Source organism: Condylostylus longicornis, unplaced genomic scaffold (genome assembly GCF_029603195.1).
Source record: "Condylostylus longicornis isolate FDR11 unplaced genomic scaffold, ASM2960319v2 ptg000114l, whole genome shotgun sequence".
NCBI lineage: Eukaryota > Metazoa > Arthropoda > Insecta > Diptera > Dolichopodidae > Condylostylus > Condylostylus longicornis.
Window position 1 is genome coordinate 126,225 of NW_026578082.1, and position 25,712 is coordinate 151,936.

Genomic DNA, 25,712 nt, shown 5'->3' on the forward strand with positions numbered 1-25,712 from the left:
ATGTCTGAAGACAATGATATTATAGACGTTATATATGATCAAATAACAAATGATTCTGGAAATAATGATTCGGAAAGCGATGATGTAGAATTTATTAGTGAATATTTTATTAATCATTCCGAAAATGAATATGAAGAGGAAAATATCGAATATAGCGACCATAATTATGCTAGTGAAGAAAATAGTATAACACCAGTTAATTTTCGAAGCAGAAGTTCAATAACAGTAACATCGCAAAATAGTGAAATTAAAAAAAAATTTCAAGTATCAAAAAGATTTTCGTCAAATTCTGTAAATCGTAAAAAACCAGCATCCTTAATGAAACAAAATGATACTAAAATATCAATAAATTGTCCAATTTGTTTTAATTCTACATTAAAAAGACAACCAACATCTACAAGTTGTGGTCATATTTTCTGTTATTTGTGTATAAGAAGATGTCTTCTGGATCGTAAATTTTGTCCAATTTGTAAAAATCAAGTTGATATGAGTAAATTAATAAAATTGTATTTTTTATGATAAAATTTTGGTTACATATACTATCTATACTAATTACAATATGGTAGCATGCAACCATTATGTATATATAAATGTATATTCTAAATTTAAATTATATTAAAAATTTTGAATAAAAATTAAGAAAAATTATTTTTTCATTTTCTGATTTTTGATTGTTTTAATAAAGCTCTCTTAAAGTATACATCTATATATCCAACCGTATATCACCGAGTTGAACATAAAATTTAGGTTCACTCTTAAATATATTTTCAAATTAACACATTAAAAGTTTCACACTTTTTGTTACACGAAAATTACATATAGATTATTTTCGAATTTATCGAACATTTTAAAGTTTAGTGCTCTACCTAAATGACCACGGTATCAAAATTACTATATTGTCCGGTATACCAACTCTATATGTACATTACTTAAATCTCTAAAATTGAGATGCTTTTATTATATAGCCCAACGAATTAAAAAACAACTTTTACAAATACTGAATAGGCGGATCTCCTCAATTATCAAAGTATAGGAATTTCAGTAGTTTGAAATTTCTCTTATTTACGAGTAGGTTCATTTATACAGGAATATATTATATATATAAAACACGTATCTACATATATGTTATCGCTGACATACGTACATAATAATATAATCAATCTTAACATCGTCTTATAAAACTTAAAATCATAATTTTAACGTTTAATATGAAAAATTACCAAAAATTACCTACCACACCTATATAAATGTATTAAATAAATTTCCAAAAAATCAGTAGCTAAACTAAACAGCTTAGTATCCATATTTTGATATAAAATGCACACCTCTTTGAAACTGATAGAATCATCAAAAAATTCAAATACTCTAAAGCATATTTTTAATGAAGCTCAACAGAAATTTTCAGTGCTTAATGCTTATATATTAAAATGTCTATATTTTAATAGTTTTAACTTTGCCAAATAACTTTTAAGTTTTAACTTTGCCTCAGGAAATCAAAAAACAAAATAAAATATTTTAATAAAAAAGTTTACGTTCCAATTACTTATGCTATCCATATTTTGTTAATGCACATTATCATATTCTAAACGCTTATTAAAAGAAAATTTAAGATAAATTAACATTTTGTACGTCTACACACATGCCATACATACATGCATATTTTAGGATTCAATTCATTCATTGAACTTAAAAGTTTTACCATTTTAAATGGGAAAGGTGAATATTGAAATTTTTATTAATATTTCGTTTCTTTTATGTTCTCTTTTTTTTTCTTTTGGTCTGTTAATAAAACTATGCGGGAAGCCGAAATGAAAACTTGCGTTTAAATAAAAAAAATAATAATAATAATAAATTCATCACTTGCCATAAGGTAAAGCGATGACCTCCAACGATGGCAGCGTCAAAATGAATATCATCATCACAGCTTGTTTTTTTCATAGCTTTAATAGTTATCCTTCTATCAAGTTTTATTATAGGCATGTACGTATTTTATTTACATGCATAGTTAGCTTATCTTTTATTTTTTTTTTTTTTGCAATTGCGGTTGTCATTATTATATTACATGATTGTTAACCCTTTCAGTTTTTATTGAATTAGATGTTATAACAATACTTATTGCTTGTGGATTATTCATTAGGCTGGGTGTATGTCAGAAATAAGGGCAAAAATCTTCGATTATCAATTATCTCCTAAATATCCCAAATATCTAACTGATGCACCAGCAGCATATGCCATACAAGTTCATATTCATAACAATTTACTGCTTTTTGTTTTAACAAAATTGTTCATTTGATTAAACTATTGTTTCAGGTCTGGAAAATTCTTTCAACTTCAAGAAGAATAGAAATTGCAGTTGCATGAAGAAATTTCCATTAAGATAAATTAGTAGCACATTCTATAATGTATGTAATAATGTATGTAATAATCACATGTAATAAGCACATTCTTATTAATTCCGCAACTATGATGTTGTATTAGTAAAATTCATAATTTAATTAGTGCAATAGGCACAATCCTATAAATATATTATATGTTCTTCTTATTGTGTGTTTCAATAGTAGATTGTATGTAGCAATCGATGTAAACAAAACAAATACTTAGTAATCATGTGAATTACAGTATAAGCAATGTAGAGAACATTTCGTCGGCAATTTCTTCATGCCTCTGTAGCTCAGTTGGTAGAGCGTCCGCCTAGAAAGCGGTGGTTCGAGTCCAATCCGAGGAGAAAAATTTTTTTAATGAATTTTTCTGCCTTTAACTCGTTCCTTTGATTACGTCATCCATCTGTTCTGCAGTTGCATGAAGAAATTTCCATTAAGATAAAAGAATAGAAATGTTTTTTCCTATTCTTCTCCACAATTCTTTCTAATTATGCAAAAATTTAATGTGTTTGCTTTTAAAATAAGTACGAAGCTGAAAAGGCATGTCGAAGGAGAAGGGCATAGTCTGCGTTGGCCCTTTCCTAACAAAATGTTCAGAAAAGACAATTGAAAGTTCAATTTACCACACAAAATATCCGAAAAACAACAAATTAGTCCATTCCCCCCCCCCCCCCCCCCCCCCACGAAAGGGTTAAATCAAATTTTCGTTTTAAAAATTTTCAAATTATTTCTTTTTAATATAAAAGAAAACGCATGGTATGGATCATAACTTCGAAATGTCTTAATAAAGATTTTGAATGCGTATTTTAATTTAATTGAATACAAATTTAATGGTTCCTACATACTAACATAAAATAAATGTTGCTGCAGCTATTATAACCGAAACGCTTGTGGTAAAACTTGCGTTTAAATTTTATTCTTCCATAATATAGGAACTTTGCGGTGTTTGAATATTATAACATCATAAAATCTTAAAAATTTTCATAGTAAGTCTGCGTTATGTAGATGTTATATAATATGCTCGCCAAGTTTAAATACCAAAATATGTGTTAGTATATAAAGACACGTTGTAAAATGAGAATAAAATTAAAAATTTGCTATTAAGCAATGCTCATTGCAATGCAACTAATATTCATCAGATTTAATAAACGATCTTGTGAATTATGTTGTTAACTATATGATTAGGAGAGTTTTGCACGAATTTAATATTATTCGCTTGGTTAATTATGTATACGGTGAAATAAAAAACAAAATAAAAGTTTAATACTGACTTAATTTTGTCGTTTTCGTTTATTATTATTAAATGTTTAATAATAATTACGTGAAAATAAGATAATAATCATAATAATATAGTATTTTATAGTGTTGCCGTTCTGAATATGAAATGAGAATGAGAATTTGCTTAAAATTTTTATGGAGATCAAGGTAGAACCACACAACTTTGTCAGACTCCTTGTAAACTCGTTGATTTTAGGCGTCTAATACTTAAACTTTTTATACTATTTCAGATTAGACTGCGTCATTGTATTTATCAATGAAATTTGCCTTTTTCTTAAATTCAGCTTGACTGTGTCTGCATTCTGAAATTTTTTTCTTGCGAAGCATTGTTTGTAAATATCGCTTTTGGCTTTGTAACAGTGTCTGCATTTGGATCCTTTTTAGGTAGGGTCGAAAAGGCTAGGAGTCTGGGATTCTCTGCTGCAGTTGAGAGTATATAAAACAATACGAAATTTTATTTTTGTATTCTAACGTATATTTTACGCAATCATATAATTCGGAATCGAATTAGTTTAGGGGTTTGAAATGTCAAACAAGTTATTTAGTCCAACAAGTTATTATTTTCTTAACGTATAACATAAAAAAAATTTAATAAATCAGCTAACATATTATTAAAATAAATATTTAATTGAAACTCTCTTATTTTCTTCTAATTCATACTCAATTAATTTATCTAGAAACTTGAAGAAAATTTCATGTTACATCATATAACAAATTAACACAAAGTAATTGGATGTTTGCTTAGTTTTTAATTCATGAGTTATCATCTGTATTCTTTCTTCTTTGTTATATAAATTTGACACCTTATTAAATGATCTATAAATGTGCACCTATATTACAATATAAAAAGTATATAAATAGTTTGAAAGGAAATTAATAGCTGTAATATAAGAGTTTTCATAATTTCTTACCATTTTTTTATGTTTTCTGCATTAAGCATGCAAAATTACTGATTTTATCTGTACTTTGTTCTAAATATCCTTATTATAATAAGGTAAATATCATTAAGGTGTTCTCCAATTACAAATTTTAACAGGCTTTCAATAAAATAATTTTAAAAAATATGCTAAAAATTTAGCTTCATTTCATTTCGACCATTTTACTCATTTGATTATTTTAAATTTTAAATAGGATTTTCTACATATAGCTTGTTTCAGTAAAAGGATAGTGATCTTAAAGATATAAAAGCACAGGCGGAGAGAGTTCCTCAATTACTCATTTTCTTTAGATGGTTTCTTAGAGTGAAGATAAAGAGAAGCTACTATCAAAGAATTTAAACTCAATAGCAAACCATTTACTTGTCAAGATTGTCTGCCTGCAACACAACACAAGAAAATTAATTAAGATAAGTTTGTCGAATTTTCACATTGTTGTAAAAGTTGGTAAAGCTGTTCTCGTGCAGCCGGCTCACTTTTCATCGTATTACAGAGTTAAGACGATCACCCTTCTGTATATATTCTCATTTGCAATTATTTACCTTGTATTTTTCAATTTTACAATTAATAAGTGTGAGCTTTAGCTATTTGGTTTTTTTTTAGTTATTTGTTTTACACCACAACATTGTAGATGCTCCATTATATACGTATTTATAGTGAACTAATATTAAATTTTTTATTCTCTCTCTTCTATTTTCAGATAAAAAATTAGAAAGAGAAACGATAACAAGAACAAATGTTCGATAACTGATTATTAAGAGAACAACTTGTAATTAGCAATAGAGAATATTGTATATCAGCTGAATATAGAAGAGAAAAAAATAATAAACAACAAAAATAGAATACAACAATGAACATGATTAAAATAATAACGGCAACATTAAAATAAAAGGAGAAAATATTTGAAAAAAAAAACTCTTCCTGTTTCGTTTTTTCGTTAAGAATATTTTAAGTGCGTAAACGAAAAATCGTACGATAGTCAATTTTTTTTTTTAAATGCTTTACTTTTACCTACTACACTAGGAAATTCAACGGAATATTTAAAGTGAGTACATAATATACTTTAATAATATATAAGAATTTTATTTCCAATTTCATTTAATTTATTCTATAAAATTTTTTTTATTTAATTAACACTCTTTAAACTTGAGCAGTATATAATTTGAATTCAATTAAATTCCTATTTAAATTCACTCTAAAATATCATTAAAAAGAAATAAATTTAAATTTATATATCGTACATATACGTTCAGACATACACACACATTTATTTGCAATAATTATACAATTTAAATTTTCCAACACGCTTAAAAAACACAAAGAATTTTTTTTTGTAAAAAAACGAGCAAAAAAATCGTTTTCAATTATTACGTAAAATATTTAAATCGTATTTTAGTTTCCATTCAAAAAAATAGAATATCCAGAAGACTTAAATCGGAAATGAAATGTCACAAATTGTCATATATATGACAGTTAATAATATCGTATGATACCAAAATGACATTTAACATTATTTAACGTAAGAAAAATCTGACTCAAGTAATTAGAAATTTCCAATTTTTGTGGTTTTATTTAAAATTACCCACAGGAACTGGTGAAAGGATGCAATGCAATAGAATATTTTTCCCAGAGCTTCTACTATAAAACCTCAACCAGCAATAATATTTCTGACAAATACCAGTAATTGTTAAATTGTATTTGTAATACAGTCAGCGCAATTTGAATGTCACGTTGTAATTTTTTCGTAAATAAAAGTCTTGCATAACTCGGGAAAGTTTCGATATGAATATTTACTTAATTTTTTTTTTAATGTGTTTTTTTTTTAAAATTGCAAATGGAAAATGTCTACAGGTCTTAATTATTAGAAGCAATTAATGGATATACACATAATAAAATTGTAATTTATGAAATACATCTATTTATTTCTATACTATATTTGCATATATACATACGTTCTAAATTTACGGGAAGGAGTGAACTAAATTTTCATTGGTTGACAATTAAATTGGAATATTTTGTTTTTTTTTTTTTTTTAAATTAAATTAAAAATACGTATAAAACAATTTAATAGAGTGAACGCCTCAAAGTTTTTATATGTAGCACTAATATAATTTAATAAATATGATATTTGTAAAACATTTATTCAATTAGTCAATTTTCAGTAAAGATGAGGCATCTACTCAATATATAATTTAGCGTAAATTGAAATTTAATCATAAAGACTTATATAAACTTTATTATAGACTCAAATTGTTCGTATATGATTTGGTTTGTGTTTGCAATAACAATATCTAAATTTTTACGATAAATATCACTATCACTTAGTAATCCGCTAATCACAGAATTATTATTGTCACTTACTATTATTGTCAAGTCAAATTTAAACAATAATTAAATCCGTTTACATTTTTCATGGGACTTTGCAAGAAAACACAAGTTTGTAAGGTTTCTTGTTCGATTGTTTTAAAGATAGACTTAATATGATCATCAAGAGTTAGAAATAATCAAATTCCTTAATTATAGTTTGCATAACACCTAAAATTTTTAAAATGATATACTTAAAAACTTTGACATACTTATCGTAAATATCGTAATTTTAGTAGGAAGGTATAGATCAAAAAAGACACGACTATATTATTGCATAATATTATAAAAACTATAAAGTTTTGAATAAAAACCAAATCTTAAAGAATAAAATTTAAGAATGAAATTTTTGCATATGAAATTTTTTTGGAATTTATTTCAATAATATTATTATTTAAGTGTGTGTTTTTTTTTGCATTCATTTATTATTGTAAAATTTTTAAATAGAATTTCATTTAAAAAAAAAAAAAATATATTTATTTTTTATTGTCATTCTTTTGCAATTCAAATTCTTAAATTAACATAAATTACAAAATCGATTGCATTAACAAACACAAAAAAAAAATATTTGTTTTCATTTTGAAAATTTTTTCAATTTACCAATTAAAGTAAATAAATTTTCAATTTTAAAAACTGAAATCGTTATCGTCTATAGGTCTACATTATATACAATATATTCGGCGAAAGCGTAACTATTTCAAATGTGCAGAAATGTGCTTATATTTTAAAACTTAATTTGCAATTCAAAATGGTTGTAGTTTTATTTTATTTTTTCTATATTTTCGATTGTTATTTAAAAAAAAACAAGAATGTACAAAACACATTATTATTATTTTCGTTTTATATTGTGAGTTTTTTGAGGTAAATTCCAATGACATCGCTAACTGAAACCTATAATAGAAATTGTCATATATTATAGCTTTTATTTTATGAATTTGTAATGTCTATTCCAATATACAATCAATATATGTAATTATAATTTTAATTTAAATAAAAATTCCCATAATTATTTATAATTTCCCCTAAATTATTGTAATTTAGGACATTTGATATTTCGAAATTTGATTTTGTTCGGAGTTTTTTATACATACGTAATGCCCTTGTATTAAAATTGCAATATAATATACTTTTATTATACAATTTAGCAATTGTCGCACATAAGCTAAATTTTGTTTGTTACCATCAGTACTCAAAAACACTATAGGACTACGAAATTGTTACAGCCAGTATTCGAAAAAAAAAACTCTAAAATGCAAAAGTTTAAGAACTTTAATCTTGAATTAATGCAAGAATTTAAGAACTATTGAACTATAGCTTCATTTCCTCAGGAAATTTTTGAATTCAAATAATTTCAATTTATTACAAAATGGTAGTTGGAATCAATTGAACTTTTGGACAATTTCGAATTTATTTTCAATTAATATTTTTTTATTTTGTAATTAATTAATATTTTTTAATAGCATTTTCGGCAGTATACTCGAAGCATACATATAATAATAATTAATATATAAGTATTCAAACAATATTATTATTAAACTCCCAAAAATACTTTTAATAATTCCGAAAGGATTTTGCAATTATTTAAAAGAGAAAATATCTCAAAATTTTACATCGAATAAAAAAAAAATATATTTTCCTTTAATATTATGAAGAACTTATTCGCCTTAATGCCTCTTTTCCCTTGTGTCAAGTTTTTCTCTATCTTTTAGTCCTATAACAAAATGAGATAATCTATTCTATCACATTTTTTTTTTCAATTCCAAAAAGGGGAGAAAAAAGAGGATCGTTATTATGAAAAACCATAGAGAGAACAATTGAAATTTTATCAATAAAATAAAATACACACACACAAATGCATATTTGTATATATACAGCTCCATATAGAACACATTTAAATCTATATTAATATACATATGTATTAAATTTATTAGGATTATACTCGATATTCACTTGTTAAAAAATTATTAATACACAAAATGAAAAAAAAAAAATTGAATTATTTTCATCTGAAATTAATACAAAAGTTGGTAAAAAGAACATTATTACAAGTTACAAGATACTAAAATCAGAAAAAAAAAAAAACGGCAAAATTGTCTTAACTTATAAGCTCTTATACAGTAAAAATGAAAAAAATAAAAACAACCCAAATCTAGATGGTTATCTTAATCTATGACTAGAGTTGTACATATTTAGAAAAAATGCACAATCGAGTTCAATGCTTATATACGAAAAATAAAAAAAAAACATTATAGTTATTAAACTTATTATAAGATACGTTGACTTCGACAATACAACAATATAGTAAAGTTCACAACCAATTAATTGGCATTACCATTAAGAACATTTTACATGAAATGGCATGTGAAAAACATCTGCGTCTAAACTACTAGAGTTGTAAAATTTTTTGACACACTTCGAACAATATGCTCCAGAACTAGTGTTGCATTATCTTAAATATCCCACTCACAAAATGTTACACATCAAAAGTCGGCTACAAAAAGTATATCATGTATAATTTTATTGTTCACTGTTATAAGCACAGCGTAATTCAGATTTAAGGGTATATAGGTATTATATTTAATCGGAATATTGATTAAAATACCCTTGTACAGAATTAAAGTAAAATTTCGAAGTAAAAAGTTTTTAATGAGTTTTTAATTTGCAATATATTGTATTCGGTTATCAAAACTGTATTCTGAATTATTCAAATCGGTTGGTAGGGGTATGATAATAACAATAGAGAGATGACATCTTGTACACACATCGTACCGAAATCATTGAAAATCAGTCTTCGGAAAAATTATTGCATAGACAATCACAACAGAGAAACAAAGCAAGAAAATTTATTACATAAACTGATTAAGCTTAATACTAAGTAATAATATACAATCTTTCCAAGTTTAGATTGTCCTATTATTTCAAAGATCGTTTAAGGGTTTTGTAATACCCATAAAAAAAATTCCGTTAATAAAATTAAATTCTAAACGTAAAATGTATCTAGTTCACTAATTTTAAATTAATATATACACACATTCTTACCAAAAATAAAATATTTAAACTTAATATTTCTTTTCAAACAATTGTATGAACCATACCAAAAAAAAAAGAGAGAAACCCGACAAAAAATTGTTTTTAAGTTAGAAACAAGCTAGAAAAACAAAAAAATTATGAAGAGATGGAAAATATAAGAAACTCAAATATTATGTAGGTACTACAACAAATAAAACAAAAATCGACAAAGAACCAAAAAAGTCTGCCATATTCATCTTAGTACATATTTTGTCTATTTATTACATTATTGTTCTTGCGCGCCATTATCTTCTGATTATATTATAAATATGGAAATTTATCATTTTGATCGCAAAATCGAGATTATTGAAAGAGTTTCCTCTACTCTCCTCATAATATTTCCAATAGCAAAAAAAACATTCATATCCCAACGTTTCAACCTTTTTTTTTTTTTTTGTTAATCTTTATTCTTGAATTTTATCATTTCCATTCTTTTAAGAAATACTCTTAAGTAACTGCATACATAGATTTTAGAAAAGGCGAGACAGAGTGTAGGCAGGGATTGAATAATAATAATATGATTATAAACCATATGTACAATATAAATTGCATTATTCAAGTTTATCTATGCAATTCAATTTTGGGCTTTTTTTTTTATGTATGTATACATATATTAAATTTGTTGTATGTACATATACATATTTGTTATATAGATACTACATAAATGCAGATTAACTATTATTATTATTGTTGTGTCGTTCGTGTCGTCGTATTGTTTAAGTGATCGTTAAATACAGGTTGAAACAACGATTAAGATAGTTGATATTTTTATTTGCTTTTTATATTTAAAATATATCTTTTATTGCTCACTGTTATATGTACAGTGTGACCCAGACTTTAGGAAATAGATAGTTATATTTATCTGGAATATTGATGCAAATACTGTTTTAGAGGTTAAAAATATAATTTAAAGTAAAAACTTCTTATTGACTTAAACTTAGTTTCTAATCTATTATATTCAGCTACTAAAATTACATTGCTGAATATGTCAAGTTGACGTTAGGTTTGCATTTTAATATTTATTCACAATTTTCCATTATTCGCCCCTAATGATTTTTTTTTTGTCAAACCAGAAGGTAGTTGCATAAACTTGAAGAAATTTGCAAAGTATTGTATTCAGCTATTAAAATTATATTGCTGAATAAATAATGTTGATGTAAGATCTGAAGTTCGATACACACTTTCAAGTTTACTCTCATGTTAGGTATAGAGTAGATGTTGCTTTATTGTAGGTTGTGGGTTACGTATAACTAAATTTTCGGAAACCATTTTAGAGTATACGTTTTTATTCCTTTTTGACCATCACTGTGTCTGAGTCACATTGTTTATGAGTATAAGCTCCTTTTAACATCCTTTTTTTTCTTTTTAAATTTTAATATTTGTTGTTTTTTTGTCATTTATTATTCGATAATTCTTTTTTACAATCGCAAATCTTTTGATTATTTTTTATATTTTTTTTTTCATTCAATAATGTGATTTTTTTTTTTATTTGCATTGATTCGTTTTTTATTGCAATTTATATCGTGATTTTATAAATTTTGAACATGACATAAAAATAATACAGTTATTTTATGGAACTAAAATTTATTAGGACATTGAAATTGTGTTGCTGTTGTTTTTTTTGTGTTTGGATCAAGAAAGGATTTGTTTAAATTGAAATTTTCTTTTGTGTTTCTTTATATGTTTTAAATTGAAATTTTTTTTGTGATAGTGGATTTGTATTGATTTTCCGGAAATGCCATCAAAATGTCAAATAATCTGTATTTCCGATTAACACTGATTTGATAAATTCGCGGAATACATAAAAAATAATAAATGGCCATTATAAATAATAACACATTTAAAGAAAGTAATTGTAAAATAATTTGGAAATTTTTATTTCATTAAAAATTTTTAATTTATAAAGTACGTATATGTATGTATGAAGAGTGTCGTAATGGGCATGACATTCATGATAAATTTAAGTTTATATGCTATTAGTTATCGATTTCAGGCACATTTATAAACCTCAAAATATTGGAATATAACGCAATCTGATTCTTCATGAATTGATCAAGAATCAATCTTGCCACATTTTACTTGATTTCATTAAAGTTTAAGAACTGGGGACAAAATATTATTCTTTAAAGCAAGAAATTATTTTTGCACTCTATAGAAAAATGTAAATGCAGCTATAATTAAAAATAATCAAATTTATTTCAGATTTCTTTAAGTTCACTTATTTATAACAAATAAAAAACTGTACGAATTTAATCGATGTTGCCTTAATTAAATAAATAATGAAGTTCGCGCTCACGTAAAAAGAATTCTGAACAAATTGAAATTTTCAAGAGAGGCGTCTCTTTTAGAGTGAGAGACGTGGAGCAAAAAATTATTGCAATTACTTCAAATTGAAAGAAAATTTTTTGATTCTCAGATTTCAAAATGGTTTAGAATACAATTGCATACTAAAACGAAAAAAAATAGAGTTGACCATGTCAACTCTGTGATACCCGTACGAATTTGTTATCCTATGTTCGATCGCATACGGATCAGACTATCACTTTAAGTTGCCATATTACCATATTAATTTATGCAAAATTTCAATACTGTGTTTTCAATATTTTCTTAGATATCGCCAAACTACTGTTGAAGTTGTATGGCAGCTACCAAAAGGAGCCAAGCAATTTCAATGACTTTTATTAAGCACATTGGCCATACTAATATATTCGTTTGTGTGAAATTTCAACACCACATCTTTTATAGTTTCTGAGATATAGGCAGATAAATTTTGAAGTTGTATGGCAGCTACCCGAAGCATTATTCCGATCATGTCCAATTTAAATAGGGTTCTGGCACTTATTACAATAAATCATATGTGAAAATTTGGTGAACTTAGCTAAGTTAGTTTTTGAGTTATCGTTGGGACGGACGGACGGACGGACGGATAGACGGACAGAAAAAGCTAAATCGACTCAGAATTCGACGCTGATCAAAAACGTACACTTGAGTCTATATCTCAGACCGTTATTTCTTAGCGTTGCATAAGGTAAGGCAAATTTAGTATACCCTTTGAACATACTTTCGTACGGGTATAAAAATAAAATAAATTTGACAAGCGTATATGTACAAAAATTATGAAATATTTTAAGAAACCCTACAATATTTTAGTTAACTTTTTTTTTTTTGCCTTTTCACAATTTTTTTTTATAATTTTTTCTTTTTTCCTTTCGAATAAACGTGTATGATCTTCATGCACTGATCTTAAGATTCATAGAGAGCGGAGTGCATCAGTGTAACTTTTACGATATATATATATACATATATATATATCGTCTCTTTTTTTTTTTAAGTTTTTGTTTAGTATCACATTGCTGCACTTTTGAAAACAGAGAAAGAAAAAAAAAATTGTATAAAAGAACTAGATCGAAGATAGGGGCGGCCACATAGAAATGATAAATAGTTTTTGAATAATCTAAGACAAAAGCAAAAAAAAAAGTATAAAAATATTGCAATGAAAACTGAATAAAAAATTCAGTCTTCTCCTCATAGGTACCTTCTATACTTATACATACATACATACACGTACAAATATATTTTTTCCTCATAATGCATTATGATGAATCGCGGTGCAATACCGTACGTATAATTGTTTTGTTTTTTTTTTTTTTTCAAAGTTTCAAACTCATAGGTTCTATTTTATTATACTTGCAAAATAAGACACTATGTAACATTACATAAGTATATGTACTGTATAATGTAAAAGAATTACATATTAAGAATTAGTATGTGTAGAATATACTTATAGGTGGGACATTTTACAATCTAACTTTGTTAAAATAATAAATGCACCCAAAATATAAGAGAATATCCAAATATTAAATAATATAGAAGAAGGCTAGCTAGCTTTAAGAAAAATCAAGACGACGAAAAAAAAAAAAAGAAAGGAACGTGCGCGCTTTTAAATATATTGCCAAAGCCCTCAAAATATAATGCAATTACAAAAGAAAACAAAATATATGGGAGAACATTGTAACGATAGTGTTGTAACACAAATATAAAACTACAAAACTACAATATGTAATGATAGTCAATATTATATTCTTTAGTTTTGTTCTCTTATTCGTTCCGATTAATACACTATGATTTACAAAAACAAAAAAAAAAAGAAAACAAAATAAGAGAAAATAATGTCTTTGACTTGAAAAAACATTTCTGTGTATACTAGGATAAAAATCAAAAATAAATTTTTGAAAGAGGGAGGTTTCCTATGAATTTTTTTTTTACCTTTTATTTATTTACTTTTATTATTTTTATTTGTTTTTTTTACTTTTCTAAGATTTTAAATTTTTTATTTGATTATTTATTTGCACATACGTACTAATATGTTACTGAAGTTCGAAAATGTTTACATATATATATATATATAGAATTTTACAAGGTGAATCATTTGTAATTATTTTAAAGTAACTTAAGACCTTGACTTCCAAGATATAAACAATTCTACTACAGTATTGGACGAGTATGTATATAAGCTTTGCTAACCGGAATTATCCAAAAATGTAAAAATTTTCGAGCTTCACAACATTCTCCTTTTGTACATCAAAATTTTCTAGACTTTGCACTTCTGCAGTAATGTGAAATGAGAAAATGTATTTAAAATAAAACATTTTCTAGGCATTGAATATAAGACCATTTCATTTCAGCTTGTTACAGACTTAGTGTTGTACTGTATACAATAAATTTTAGTTATTGGAGATTCAAAAGACGGAAAATCAGAAATACTCCCACATATGTTAATTGTCAAATTACATTTTATTCTTCAACAGTCAAATTATTGGCTTCATTGTTTTAACTCCTACCATCCGCATACCATTAGAGAAATAATTGTACCTGAATTGTGTAAAATGTAGGTGTTATTGTGTACTGTACAATAGTATTCCATTACTCTCTCAATTCAAAATTTATTCAGCATTTCAATTCAACTTGCAATGACGAACATTTTTCTCTTCTCACAAAATTTAAAGATGATAAATAATATAATTTTGTTCTCTCAGAAAACAACATTTTTTTTTTCTCTCTGTTTTTTTCTAAAATCCAAATTACAAGCGCAGCTCTAGAAGAAATTTTCTCTTGGTTTACATACACAAAACGAACACAAAATTTTATTAAATATTTATTTAATTTATAATTTTTCCATAATCAATAAAATTTAATAAATACACCCTGTACTATAATATATATTAAAACATATAAAATTTTAATACAGTTAAAATTCTATATTCTGATAGGAAATTGTTTAGCATTTTGATTACATAGTTTAATTTAACACAAAATAAAAAAAAAAAGAACTAATAATATAAAAAGTATTCGAAATAAAGGATTCGATTGGAGTAGATTAGTGTATATAGAAAGAATTGATTATCTTCTTTTTTTTTTTTTATTTTCTTATTTATTTATTTTGAATTTATTAATTAAAATGATCACTTCCTGTTACCACACACGATCAATATGGTACACCTTAAGGTTATGTAACTGTAAAAAGAAAAACTCATATGATGCTTTTATACATTTATATTCCTCTTACTTTGGTATATATGTATGTACATAAATATATACATATGTACATATATATATATATATATACTTCTAACAGTTTGAATAAGAATAAAATTTGAAGAACAAAAATTTGTACCATCAACACATAAATATTTAATTGGGGAAAAATTTTATTTGCTGATAATCATTAAAATGATCACAAATATTAAATAGTCGGAAATTTTAGGAACTTAAGGTATATGTAGTTTCTTATAAGTACTTTAGGAGCATTTGTTTTGGTTTTGTTTTGATTCGGCAATTAGTAAATTAAATTGAAATTTCATACCTAATTTACGTGTTTTACAATTTATCACGAATAAGATTCGTCTATAGACTAGAAAAACTATAGTTTTAGCTATAATTCACCACGACATTTTATTCTACATTGCATTTAAAATGAATTCTTATCATGTATGTATGGAAATGCTAAATATGTATAATGTTAAGTATGTTAAGTAAATTCTAAGTTATTTTCAAAAACTTACCATGTCAAGCACATGGTAATTTAAAATAAATATTTAAAGCAATTTCTTAATTTACATTATTCGCTTATCTCTCATACATAACGTTATGATTTTGGACAAAAAATTAATTATTATTTTCCTGAAAGTAAATAATAATAAAAATAAAAATTTTTTCAATTTAAAAACCGAATCAATTCAATAAAAACAAAGTCATTTTTGAAAGCATTTCTTTAGAAAATTGTCTAACTAATTCTAAAATTATTATTTTAAAACCTCTTTGATTTTCACAAAAAATTCATGTCATTCCCCGGTAAATTCTTAAAATTTTTATGTAGTCGTGTTCAATTCAATTTAATATAATTAAGGTACTCCAAATAAACCCGAACTTTTTGAAAATTTATTTCTGGTACTTATTGAAAATTTCAATTAATTGTTAATAATAAAAAATATAATTTATTAAAAATTAAATTAAATAAATTGATTATTTTAAATCTATAACTTAGATTAGATCCAATATTTTTCAATATTTACTAATGATTTAAATCAATAAAATTAATGGGTTGAATGGCTTTAATTCCACACTTTATTTCAAATTTTTCATAAATTTCTATGACAAATTTTTTTGCCAATTTTTTTTCCCCAAAATTCAAAATTTATTATTTCGAATCTTAATTTTTTTTTCTAACAATTTTCCAAAAATCCAATCACCAACATTTTCCATTCCAAAACCATCGAAAATTTTAAAATATCATTTTCCATTTGCTACTTTACTGAATGCAAGTAGATATCATATAGGAAACATAAAAAAAAGATGAAGTGATTTTATTAAATTTTCCTTTTTTTTTTTATTTAATTTTAAATTTTTCTTTTATCCTCCTTTTTTGTAGTTTTTCATAGAAATAAAATCATCCATATCAGTATTATCATAAAATAGCGATTTTAAAATTACTAAACTTAGTCTTTTAGTGCGCAACTTTTAAAATAAAAATAAAAAAAAAACGAAAAAAAATCATATGATTCCCTTCCGGGATCGTGATTTACTTTCCAAACTTTTATATTCAAAAAAAAAAAAAAAAAAGGAAAAAATATTATGGTTGCCGCCACCGCTGTCATCATATATTCAGTCACATTTCTTAAAAAAAAATAAAAATTAAGAAAAAACTGAAAATAGAAAGAGATAGAAAAGAAAACGTAATAAAAATTAAAAAGAAAAAATTATTTTATTCCAATATTGCACGTTAAACTATTATGGTCCTCTATACCAGTACTAAATTTTTTCATTTTTATATTTAATCCTGCAGACTTATACAAAAATATAACAACAAATTTATAATAAAAATAGTTAATCATACCAACTCGAAGATATTTCAGAAATCAAATCTTTCTTCACTACAAATATCAAGCTATAAAATATTGGTACAAAAACCCGATTTTTGGCAAAAAGTTATTTCAGAATTATTTAATGCTTTGAACTTATTTTCAACTGAAATGGTTATAATTATTTACTGGTTCGTAAGCACTCATTTATGAAGGAGTTTCTCAAAATTTGGTTTTAATAAAACATTTCTTTCCATTATGTTACTGTTGCGGCATCTTTCTATATCGGCCTAAACGAATTGTTCTTTACGTATTCATTATTTTTGAGTTTAATAAACAAATAAAATTTTGAAAAAAAAAAATGAATTAAGCTTACAAGTCAATTAGTTCAATAACAACAGTCGAATAATCGACCTATAATGGATTATTCGATAAATACCCGGCTCTTTAAATTTGGTAAATTATATTTGACCGATAATTTACTTAATAACTGAAATTTTTGTACTTAAGTTTTCAAGTTCAGTTTAAGTTTTGTAATCATTTTTTTCGAATATTTCTCAATTTTTCGATAAGGGCAAGATATTTTATGTAATTAAACCCTTTTCCGAACTTGTTTGCAAAAAATTTCAAAAAAAATGTTTTAATTTATACTAAAGCTCAAAGTAGATTTACGAAATTTAAGACATCATTTTTTAGACTTTAAAATTTTTACTAGAATATTTTTTTTAATATTATTTTTAATTAATTTAAAAAATATGAAATTCTAGCGTTCCTAACAACGAATCAAATAAAAAATTAATTATAATAATCTTAAAAATATATGAAAATTTTTATAATAAAAAACCATTTAACAAAATTGTATTTTAAAATTATGAAAAAGAAAATTACAATTATATATGTATATATGTATTTATGTATGTATGTAAATATTTGTTTATGGAAACTATACCTACTGATATTTACTTCGAATAAACGGTGGTTTGGAAAAATACTTCACAATGGTAGAATTAAAATTTTATAAGAATTATGCGTCGTCTTTATGAATCCATTCTCCTGTTGCAGACACAATATTATGTTTATTAAATTCCGCCTATATATATGCATAAATATAAATACACCAACTATATTTCTTCGTATCCGTTCTATGTTTCTCTTTCATTCCAGTAGCAATTGTTATGAGCTCTTATTTTCTTTCTATTTTATAAAATCGAATAAAAACATATAAACGTGGCTATTATTTTCAAAATTTATTTTTAAATCAAAAATTTTAAAAATCTAATATTGCACTACTAGCATTAGCAAAAGTTACTAGCATTAAGTCTATATGACCAGAAAATAATCATGATACTTTCAGATATCTTTAATCAGCCCAAAAATAACAAGAAAAACTCCAATAGTTAAAAAATTTTTATTTTTCTTTTTTTCATTTTTTTTGCTCTCTCTTCCGCTTTTTATTGTACTAGTTATATTTCAACGATCTTTTTATCTCTTTCGCGCATATTTTTTTTTTTTATATTTAATTTAATTGAAGAAAATTTAATTTGAATGAATTTTAAACAGTGAAATGTTTTGTTTTTCTTGTGATTTTTCTTGCAAATTTTTTTCTTTATTTTTTAAATAAAATCGCGATCTGCATTTAATTTTGGTTAAAAGGTAATCAAGTAAAGGAAAAAAAAAACTAGCGGAAAACAACAAAATTTTTTATGGTTAAATAAAAGCAAAGTAGTACAAAAAAAAAATCAAAAAGAAAAGCAAACTACAAAATTCATAGTTTAATTTCCCTTTAATCGTATAATTAAAGGTTTCAGATGCACGACATATAAAAGGGTTTCCTCTTTTTTTTTATTCAATTGTTTGATTATTTTTATTTTAATTTTTAAGATTTTTATACCTATAGGACTAGCTTATATGAGAAGAAAGCATTGAGAAAACTTGTACAGATTATTTTGTATAATGGGAATAATTTGCAATCATTTAAATTTTGTGCTTAAATGTGATCATAATCATATTGAAACTATAGTTATAATGTTAATAATATCGCTAAGTTGCTAAGAAATTGAACAAAATTACTTGAGTTTCGTTTGGCGGTAAGCTTCCTCTTTATGTAAATAAAATCTATAAGTACAAAATAATTTAATCTTACAAATTATTAAAATTATCCGCCTTATTCTACTAGACGCGTTGTCGGTGACAGACTTGTTATTTTACTAGACGTCCGTCTCACTATATTATTAGATGTCCGTCTCACTATTCGCCACAAACGTTGTCCGAAATGTTTTTCTACTAGACGCATTTTTGAAAAATGTTACATTTTTTTTTTTACATCGCGTATATTTTATTATCGGCAGATACATATATAAAAGTTGCTGTTAAATAAAAATTAAAATAAATGAGAAGATGCTAGTATAATTCATTTTGTTAGTTAATACTATTACTACTAAAATATCTAATTAATGCTCTTGTTACTAATCTTCTTGCGGCACTAAATTTGTTGAAATTATATACACAAAAGTCTCTTTATTCAATCTAAAGTTCTTCAACTTTCATATAATTGTTCCCAGGTATTCTCAATTTTGATACCTCCTCAATGAGATACCTTATATGCCAACGGGGTTCAGCTTAATTCTCATTAGCTTGGTCTTTGATATGCTTACCTTTACACTTATTTTCTCTCTATTCTCTACTAAATTATTAGCTATGGCCTGCATATCATCAGCTGAGTGATTCAGTAGAAGGACATTATCTGTATATATTACACGCTTTGCAGTTTATTAGCTAGCTCCCTACTGATCCCTTTGCGTAGTAATGCTACCTCTCCCATACATTTGTCTAATATAATAATTAACATCAACGGGGAAGAGGGGCATCTCTGTCTGGCTCCTACTGTCGATGGGCAAATTACGTTTGTAACGTTCTTTCATTGAAATATTTGTAAAAAACAATTTTTCAAATTGCAAATTTGAAATGCTCAATCATTAATATTAAAATTTCAATACTTTAAAAATTATAAATTTTTGTTAATAATTTAAAAATAATTTAAAATATTTTTTCCATAAAATGATATATGAATGTTTAATACTCTCGAATATAAATAAAAAATAGAAATTTATTTCAATCTCACCCTATGGCGTTCAAATGAACAATCAATAATTATATTTCAATGCATTGAACACGTGCACAATGAAAATTTGTAATCAAAACTATTTGAAGAAAACACTCATACGTAAGTGTGTACAAAGAAGAGAGAGAGAGAAAAGAATTTAAAAAAAAAAACTAAATAACTGTGTTGCCATTGTCATTCACAAAATAAATTATTTACCTTTTCTCACTTAATTAATCTTCTATAGTATAAAATCGAAAAAAAGAAAAAAATTATCAATAATAATTTATGATTATTTCACATTTCAATTATAATTAAACTTTGAATATTTTTCATTCAATAAAAAAATTACATCCATACACACATTCATACATTATAACACAAATCGAAATAATTTATTTAATAATGAAATTTTATACACTGTCTTCTTAATTAAAAGAAAAAAAAAACACACACACAATTGGAAAAAGAAATGTGACTTCATATGTGAAACCCATAATATGTGATTTCCTTCAAAAACTCTTCGGGCTATTTGCCTTAATTCTAATAAATTTTTTTTTTAATTTTTCGGATAGATCATAGCATAGTGATGATTATCATCACAAATTAATGAATTACGTTATAATAAAAATGTTGTAGATCAAATGTAGACTTTATAAAGTAGCACATTTCCCTTTTACAATAAAAGGCCTGAAACTTGTATAATTTAATTAATTTTCGAAAAAGGTTTATTTTAGATTAAATTAGACTTAAATACAAATCCTAAGCACGTAAATACAAATAATAATAAACAATGAAAATTTGCAATTGTTTGTTTCTTTTTTTTAATAGCTTAAAGTAATAATTATGAAAATTTCCTCAGACTGCAGAACAGATGGAAGACAGAGCCAAAGTAACGAGTCAAGATAGAAAAATTAAAAATTTTTTTTTCCTTGGATTGCATTTGAACCAGTAACTTTCTGCTTTCTATTCGGATGCTCTACCAACTGAACTGCAGAGATATAAAGATAGAATTAGAATGAATTAGGATGACAAACACATTAATTGTAAAAATATACCTAAAGCGGTGAACGGCAACGGCGGGCGATTTCCATTATTAAACCATAACAACAGCGAAACGGCAAAATCAATTGTACAGTATTTTGCATAATAATGTCACCCACATCTGTTTCCATAGATAAATTAAAGTCAGTCAAAAAAAAATGCCAGCGGTCAATTTCGCAACGACAACTTCGCTTAATTTTAGGCAATTCCATTTAAATTTCTATATGAATTCTGACATTTCGCCCCAGAAAATCGCTCTTCTTCTGTTTTCAATTTAAGGCATTAGAATACATATACTCTTCTATTGACGAATGTTTAACATTGATTGATTAAAAATGTAGCGGATAAATCAACTTCCAAAATGAGCGATAATGAACAGACAGAAAATAATCAAAAAATTTTTGAAAATGTGCTTAAAATCATTCAGTCCAACAATTAATATTAGTTCCAAATCAACTATATATAATTGTATGTACGTACAATCATTCAATTATTATATTGTTCAATATGAACATGATCTAGAATTAAATGACGGCGGTCTACTTTTTTTTTATTTTAATTTTTTTTTTTCTATTATAATTTGAAATAAACAACAACTTAATTGAATTTAATTTAATTTAATTAAAGAACATTTCTATATATACATACGTTGAACTTGTTGAAATTTATGAGAAATCAATAAGAATTTTTTCTATATTTTTTAAAATTATATTTAGTTTCTTAATAATAGGTTTTGTTCATTGAGAAACTATTATTTATTATGCATGAATATTTCAATTAAAAATTAAATTATAATAATTTACAGATTTATTTAAATAATTATTTATTTCCAATTTAAAATTGAGCATTCATGTATAAAGTGTAATTTCATTTTAGAATATTAATTTTTTTTTTTTTTCGTTTGATTTGCATATTGAAACAAACGCGGATGATGAAAAGGTAGTTATATATCGTTTTAGTATCGGGAAATTTAATTAAAACAATAGTTATATAATTTTAATGATTTTAATTAACAAACATTCTGTTGAAATAAGTAAATATTCATATTTGTATAAATTAATTAATTAATTAGAACTTGTTATTCGATTAATTACAAAAAAAAAAACTATATATAAATCGTTAAATTAGACGGTATTTTTAGCCGTGAAATTTTGTAGGTGATCATTATCATTAATCTCGTTCCAATTAACTATATCATTTGATAAAACAATTTCGAAAGTAATAAATTTTTAATTAAACTTTTTGAAATTTCCCATAGTAATTAAAACCGATAGTCTTCTTTATGAAATAAACTACTCCAATCGATTCAATGGAATGTGCTGCATGGGTATTTACGTTAACGTGGGTTATATTTTACCCATCACTAAAATATCAAACTTCCTAATTCATGTATCCTAATTCAAAGTCAATTAAATGACAATGAAAATAAAATCTTTCCTATAAAATAAAATAACAGTATTTTTACCGTAGTAGGTGCATAAACCATTTTTACTTTTTATGATTCCTCTAACGGGTCTTAATTTGTTTCTGTTTTGTAGTTTGCATTATAATTAAATCGTAATATCGTAAATATATCGTAAAGAAAAGTGATGCATCGTACATCAATTTCAAAAAAAAAATGCTAAAAGAAAATTTCTTCAGAGCTACGCATAAGTATAGAAATAAGATCCATCTAATAAAAAAAATTTTTAACGGGGCAGGTATTCAATCAATAAACACCTACATTACTATAGGAATGTTATTACGATTTTAATTACTATAAGAAAATCATCAGACTACATTAACGTATTTAAATTCTTTACAAAGGGCCGCTTCACATTTTGTTCAATTATAACGTGAAAATGTAACGTATTCAAAAAAAAAAATATGTTTCACTTATGGTATTGAAAAATTCGCATCTTTATTTTACTATAGGTACTACTCGTATATAACTGTGAGGTAACATAAAATTATACACAAGAAACTAATCTTCGGACAATTGATTTTTTATATTAAAGGAAAAATATTTAATCCGAAACACAAACCTTAAATTAATATTTTTGACTTACAGTAAAATAATTCTTTTTCTTAAAAATTTTTTTAACTTAACCCATATAGAATATTTAGATCTATCTTTAAATTTTAAATTACATATAACATACACGTACATAATTACATTAACTACACATAAATGAGGACCTATTGTACATATTCAAAATTTTTTATTTGAAATTTATACATAACACATATATGTATACGTACATATGTATGTAGGATACCGTAGAATATTTTGCCACTGAAAGATTATAAATCGAAATATCATAGAACTGTAACACCATACCTAATCAATCATTTCTTCATTTCTATCCATCATTATTACTTATTTCTTCTCTTCTTTACGAAAAATCTCAATTTAAATTTTATTTTTAATTCGCTCCTACAATATACAAAGTAACGTATGTATAGGATTTCAAATAAGTAAAAAAAAAATAAAAATTGTTATGCATAAAATGCTTTTTGTAACAAAATAACATATTGAATGCGCAATTATCTATCGTATACGATCATTTTCATATATACTCGTATGTAGGTAAAAAAAAAAAAAAAACCAAAAAATAATATTCACTCTTTCGAAGAGTAGTTGATTATTTGGTTGGGTTCCATGAAATGAAATTGATCAATACAATGGATCAAACCTCACAACCTATAGGAGAAAATTAAAAGCAAAAACATAAAATGAGAACAACAAAACGATAACATTAAAAAGTCTATAACAATTGAGCCAATCATTGAACGTAAATTTAAATTTTTCTACATATACTTTTGTTTTTTTCGTCTATTATAAAATTTTTTTACAAAAGTAAATTTTCTTCACAAAACAAAAAAGAAAAATCATATATACCATAACTCTTGATGATTATATTTTATTTATACATACATAATTTTAAATATGATATGTTGATTAACAAAAGATTACCATCTATCCTCAATTTAAAAAGTATATCACAATAAGCAGAAAAATTTAAATTCACTTGGGGCAGCCAATTTATTTTTAATAAAAGACAACAATCATTCGGATCAAAAACCAAGAGTACAAAATCGCTAATCACTTTCTAGTTTAGACCGAGCACACTCACACCTCCTCAGCTTTAAAACTAATGCGAAATATTGTAAAAATTTCTAAATAAGATTTACTTTTCATGTTCTTACATACTGACAGTGGCCGCTTATTATCCTCTCGAACACTCTGAAATCCATCAAGAAGTCTGTACAGCCATTGCTTCCAACTCCATCCAATTTTTAATACTTCAACTAAATTCGCAAAAAATTGTAGAAAATTGCCTCGGTCTCGAACTATTGAGTAGGCCACACGCTTTCGTTTCCAATACTTCCTAGAATTGTTATATTTAGACAGTCTCAGCCCAAATGTCTTGTTGATTCCTCCACTAGCAAAAACCATGCGCCTCTAGGAACCTCCCCACTTTATGATAAGAAGAAGAACAAGCGTAAGCTTAGGAATAGTATGAATTTCTTATATTTCACATGTTTGTATGTATTCGAACATTTATGTAGAGCTGATTATGACATAGTAAATAATAATATTTATGTCAAACATTTTGTTGGATCATACAAGTTTGAAAGAATTTCGGAATTTTAAATTAATTACAATTTTCTCAAAAATATTTTTTTTTTTATAACTTAAAATTGGGAACCCTTACTAAAGTTTAATATCAAAAATTTTGAATGACGATTTTTTGATGAATGTTATATTTGTGTAATACATTACAAAAGCTATCATCAACAATTTTTAATGCTCTTTATATGCCTTTTCCATTTATTTGTATATACATACATATATGAAACATAATCTATAGTCTACCTTACATCATACATATATATTCAAAATTATACTTACTAATAATTTAACTGATATTATTATATTTAAAGGAATTTGTAAATAAATATATGTAAGTATAATGAAGAATAACATATGATACAACAATAAAAAATAAGAAGAAGAACAACAACAGCGCAAACCCATTGATTTCATACAAAATTTGAAAGGCGAATTGAAATCTCCAATATATCCGATACATTCTTTTTAAATTGTATGATTGAATGATGAACAGTCAATATTGATGATGATGATGATAATGATGATTATAGTTATTGATGATGGAATGTTCCTTTTATATTCTTACAT

At 25.0% G+C, this 25,712-nt stretch overlaps 2 protein-coding genes across 4 annotated transcripts in view; both read left to right on the forward strand.

Annotated features, from left to right (window-relative positions):
- LOC129614639 (uncharacterized) lies at nt 1-25,682 on the forward strand. Its single transcript, XM_055529369.1, has 2 exons — nt 1-490; nt 25,639-25,682. Exons 1-2 carry the CDS (start codon nt 1-3, stop codon nt 25,680-25,682), a joined length of 534 nt encoding a protein of 177 aa, XP_055385344.1.
- Nucleotides 1-25,712, forward strand: part of LOC129614624 (protein N-terminal asparagine amidohydrolase) — a 67,675-nt gene that overhangs the window by 33,538 nt on the left and 8,425 nt on the right. For all 3 annotated transcript variants that reach the window (XM_055529343.1, XM_055529341.1, XM_055529342.1), the window contains exon 2: nt 5,295-5,639. The gene's annotated coding sequence lies outside the window, so the exon portion shown is untranslated. The remainder of the gene's footprint in view (nt 1-5,294; nt 5,640-25,712) is intronic.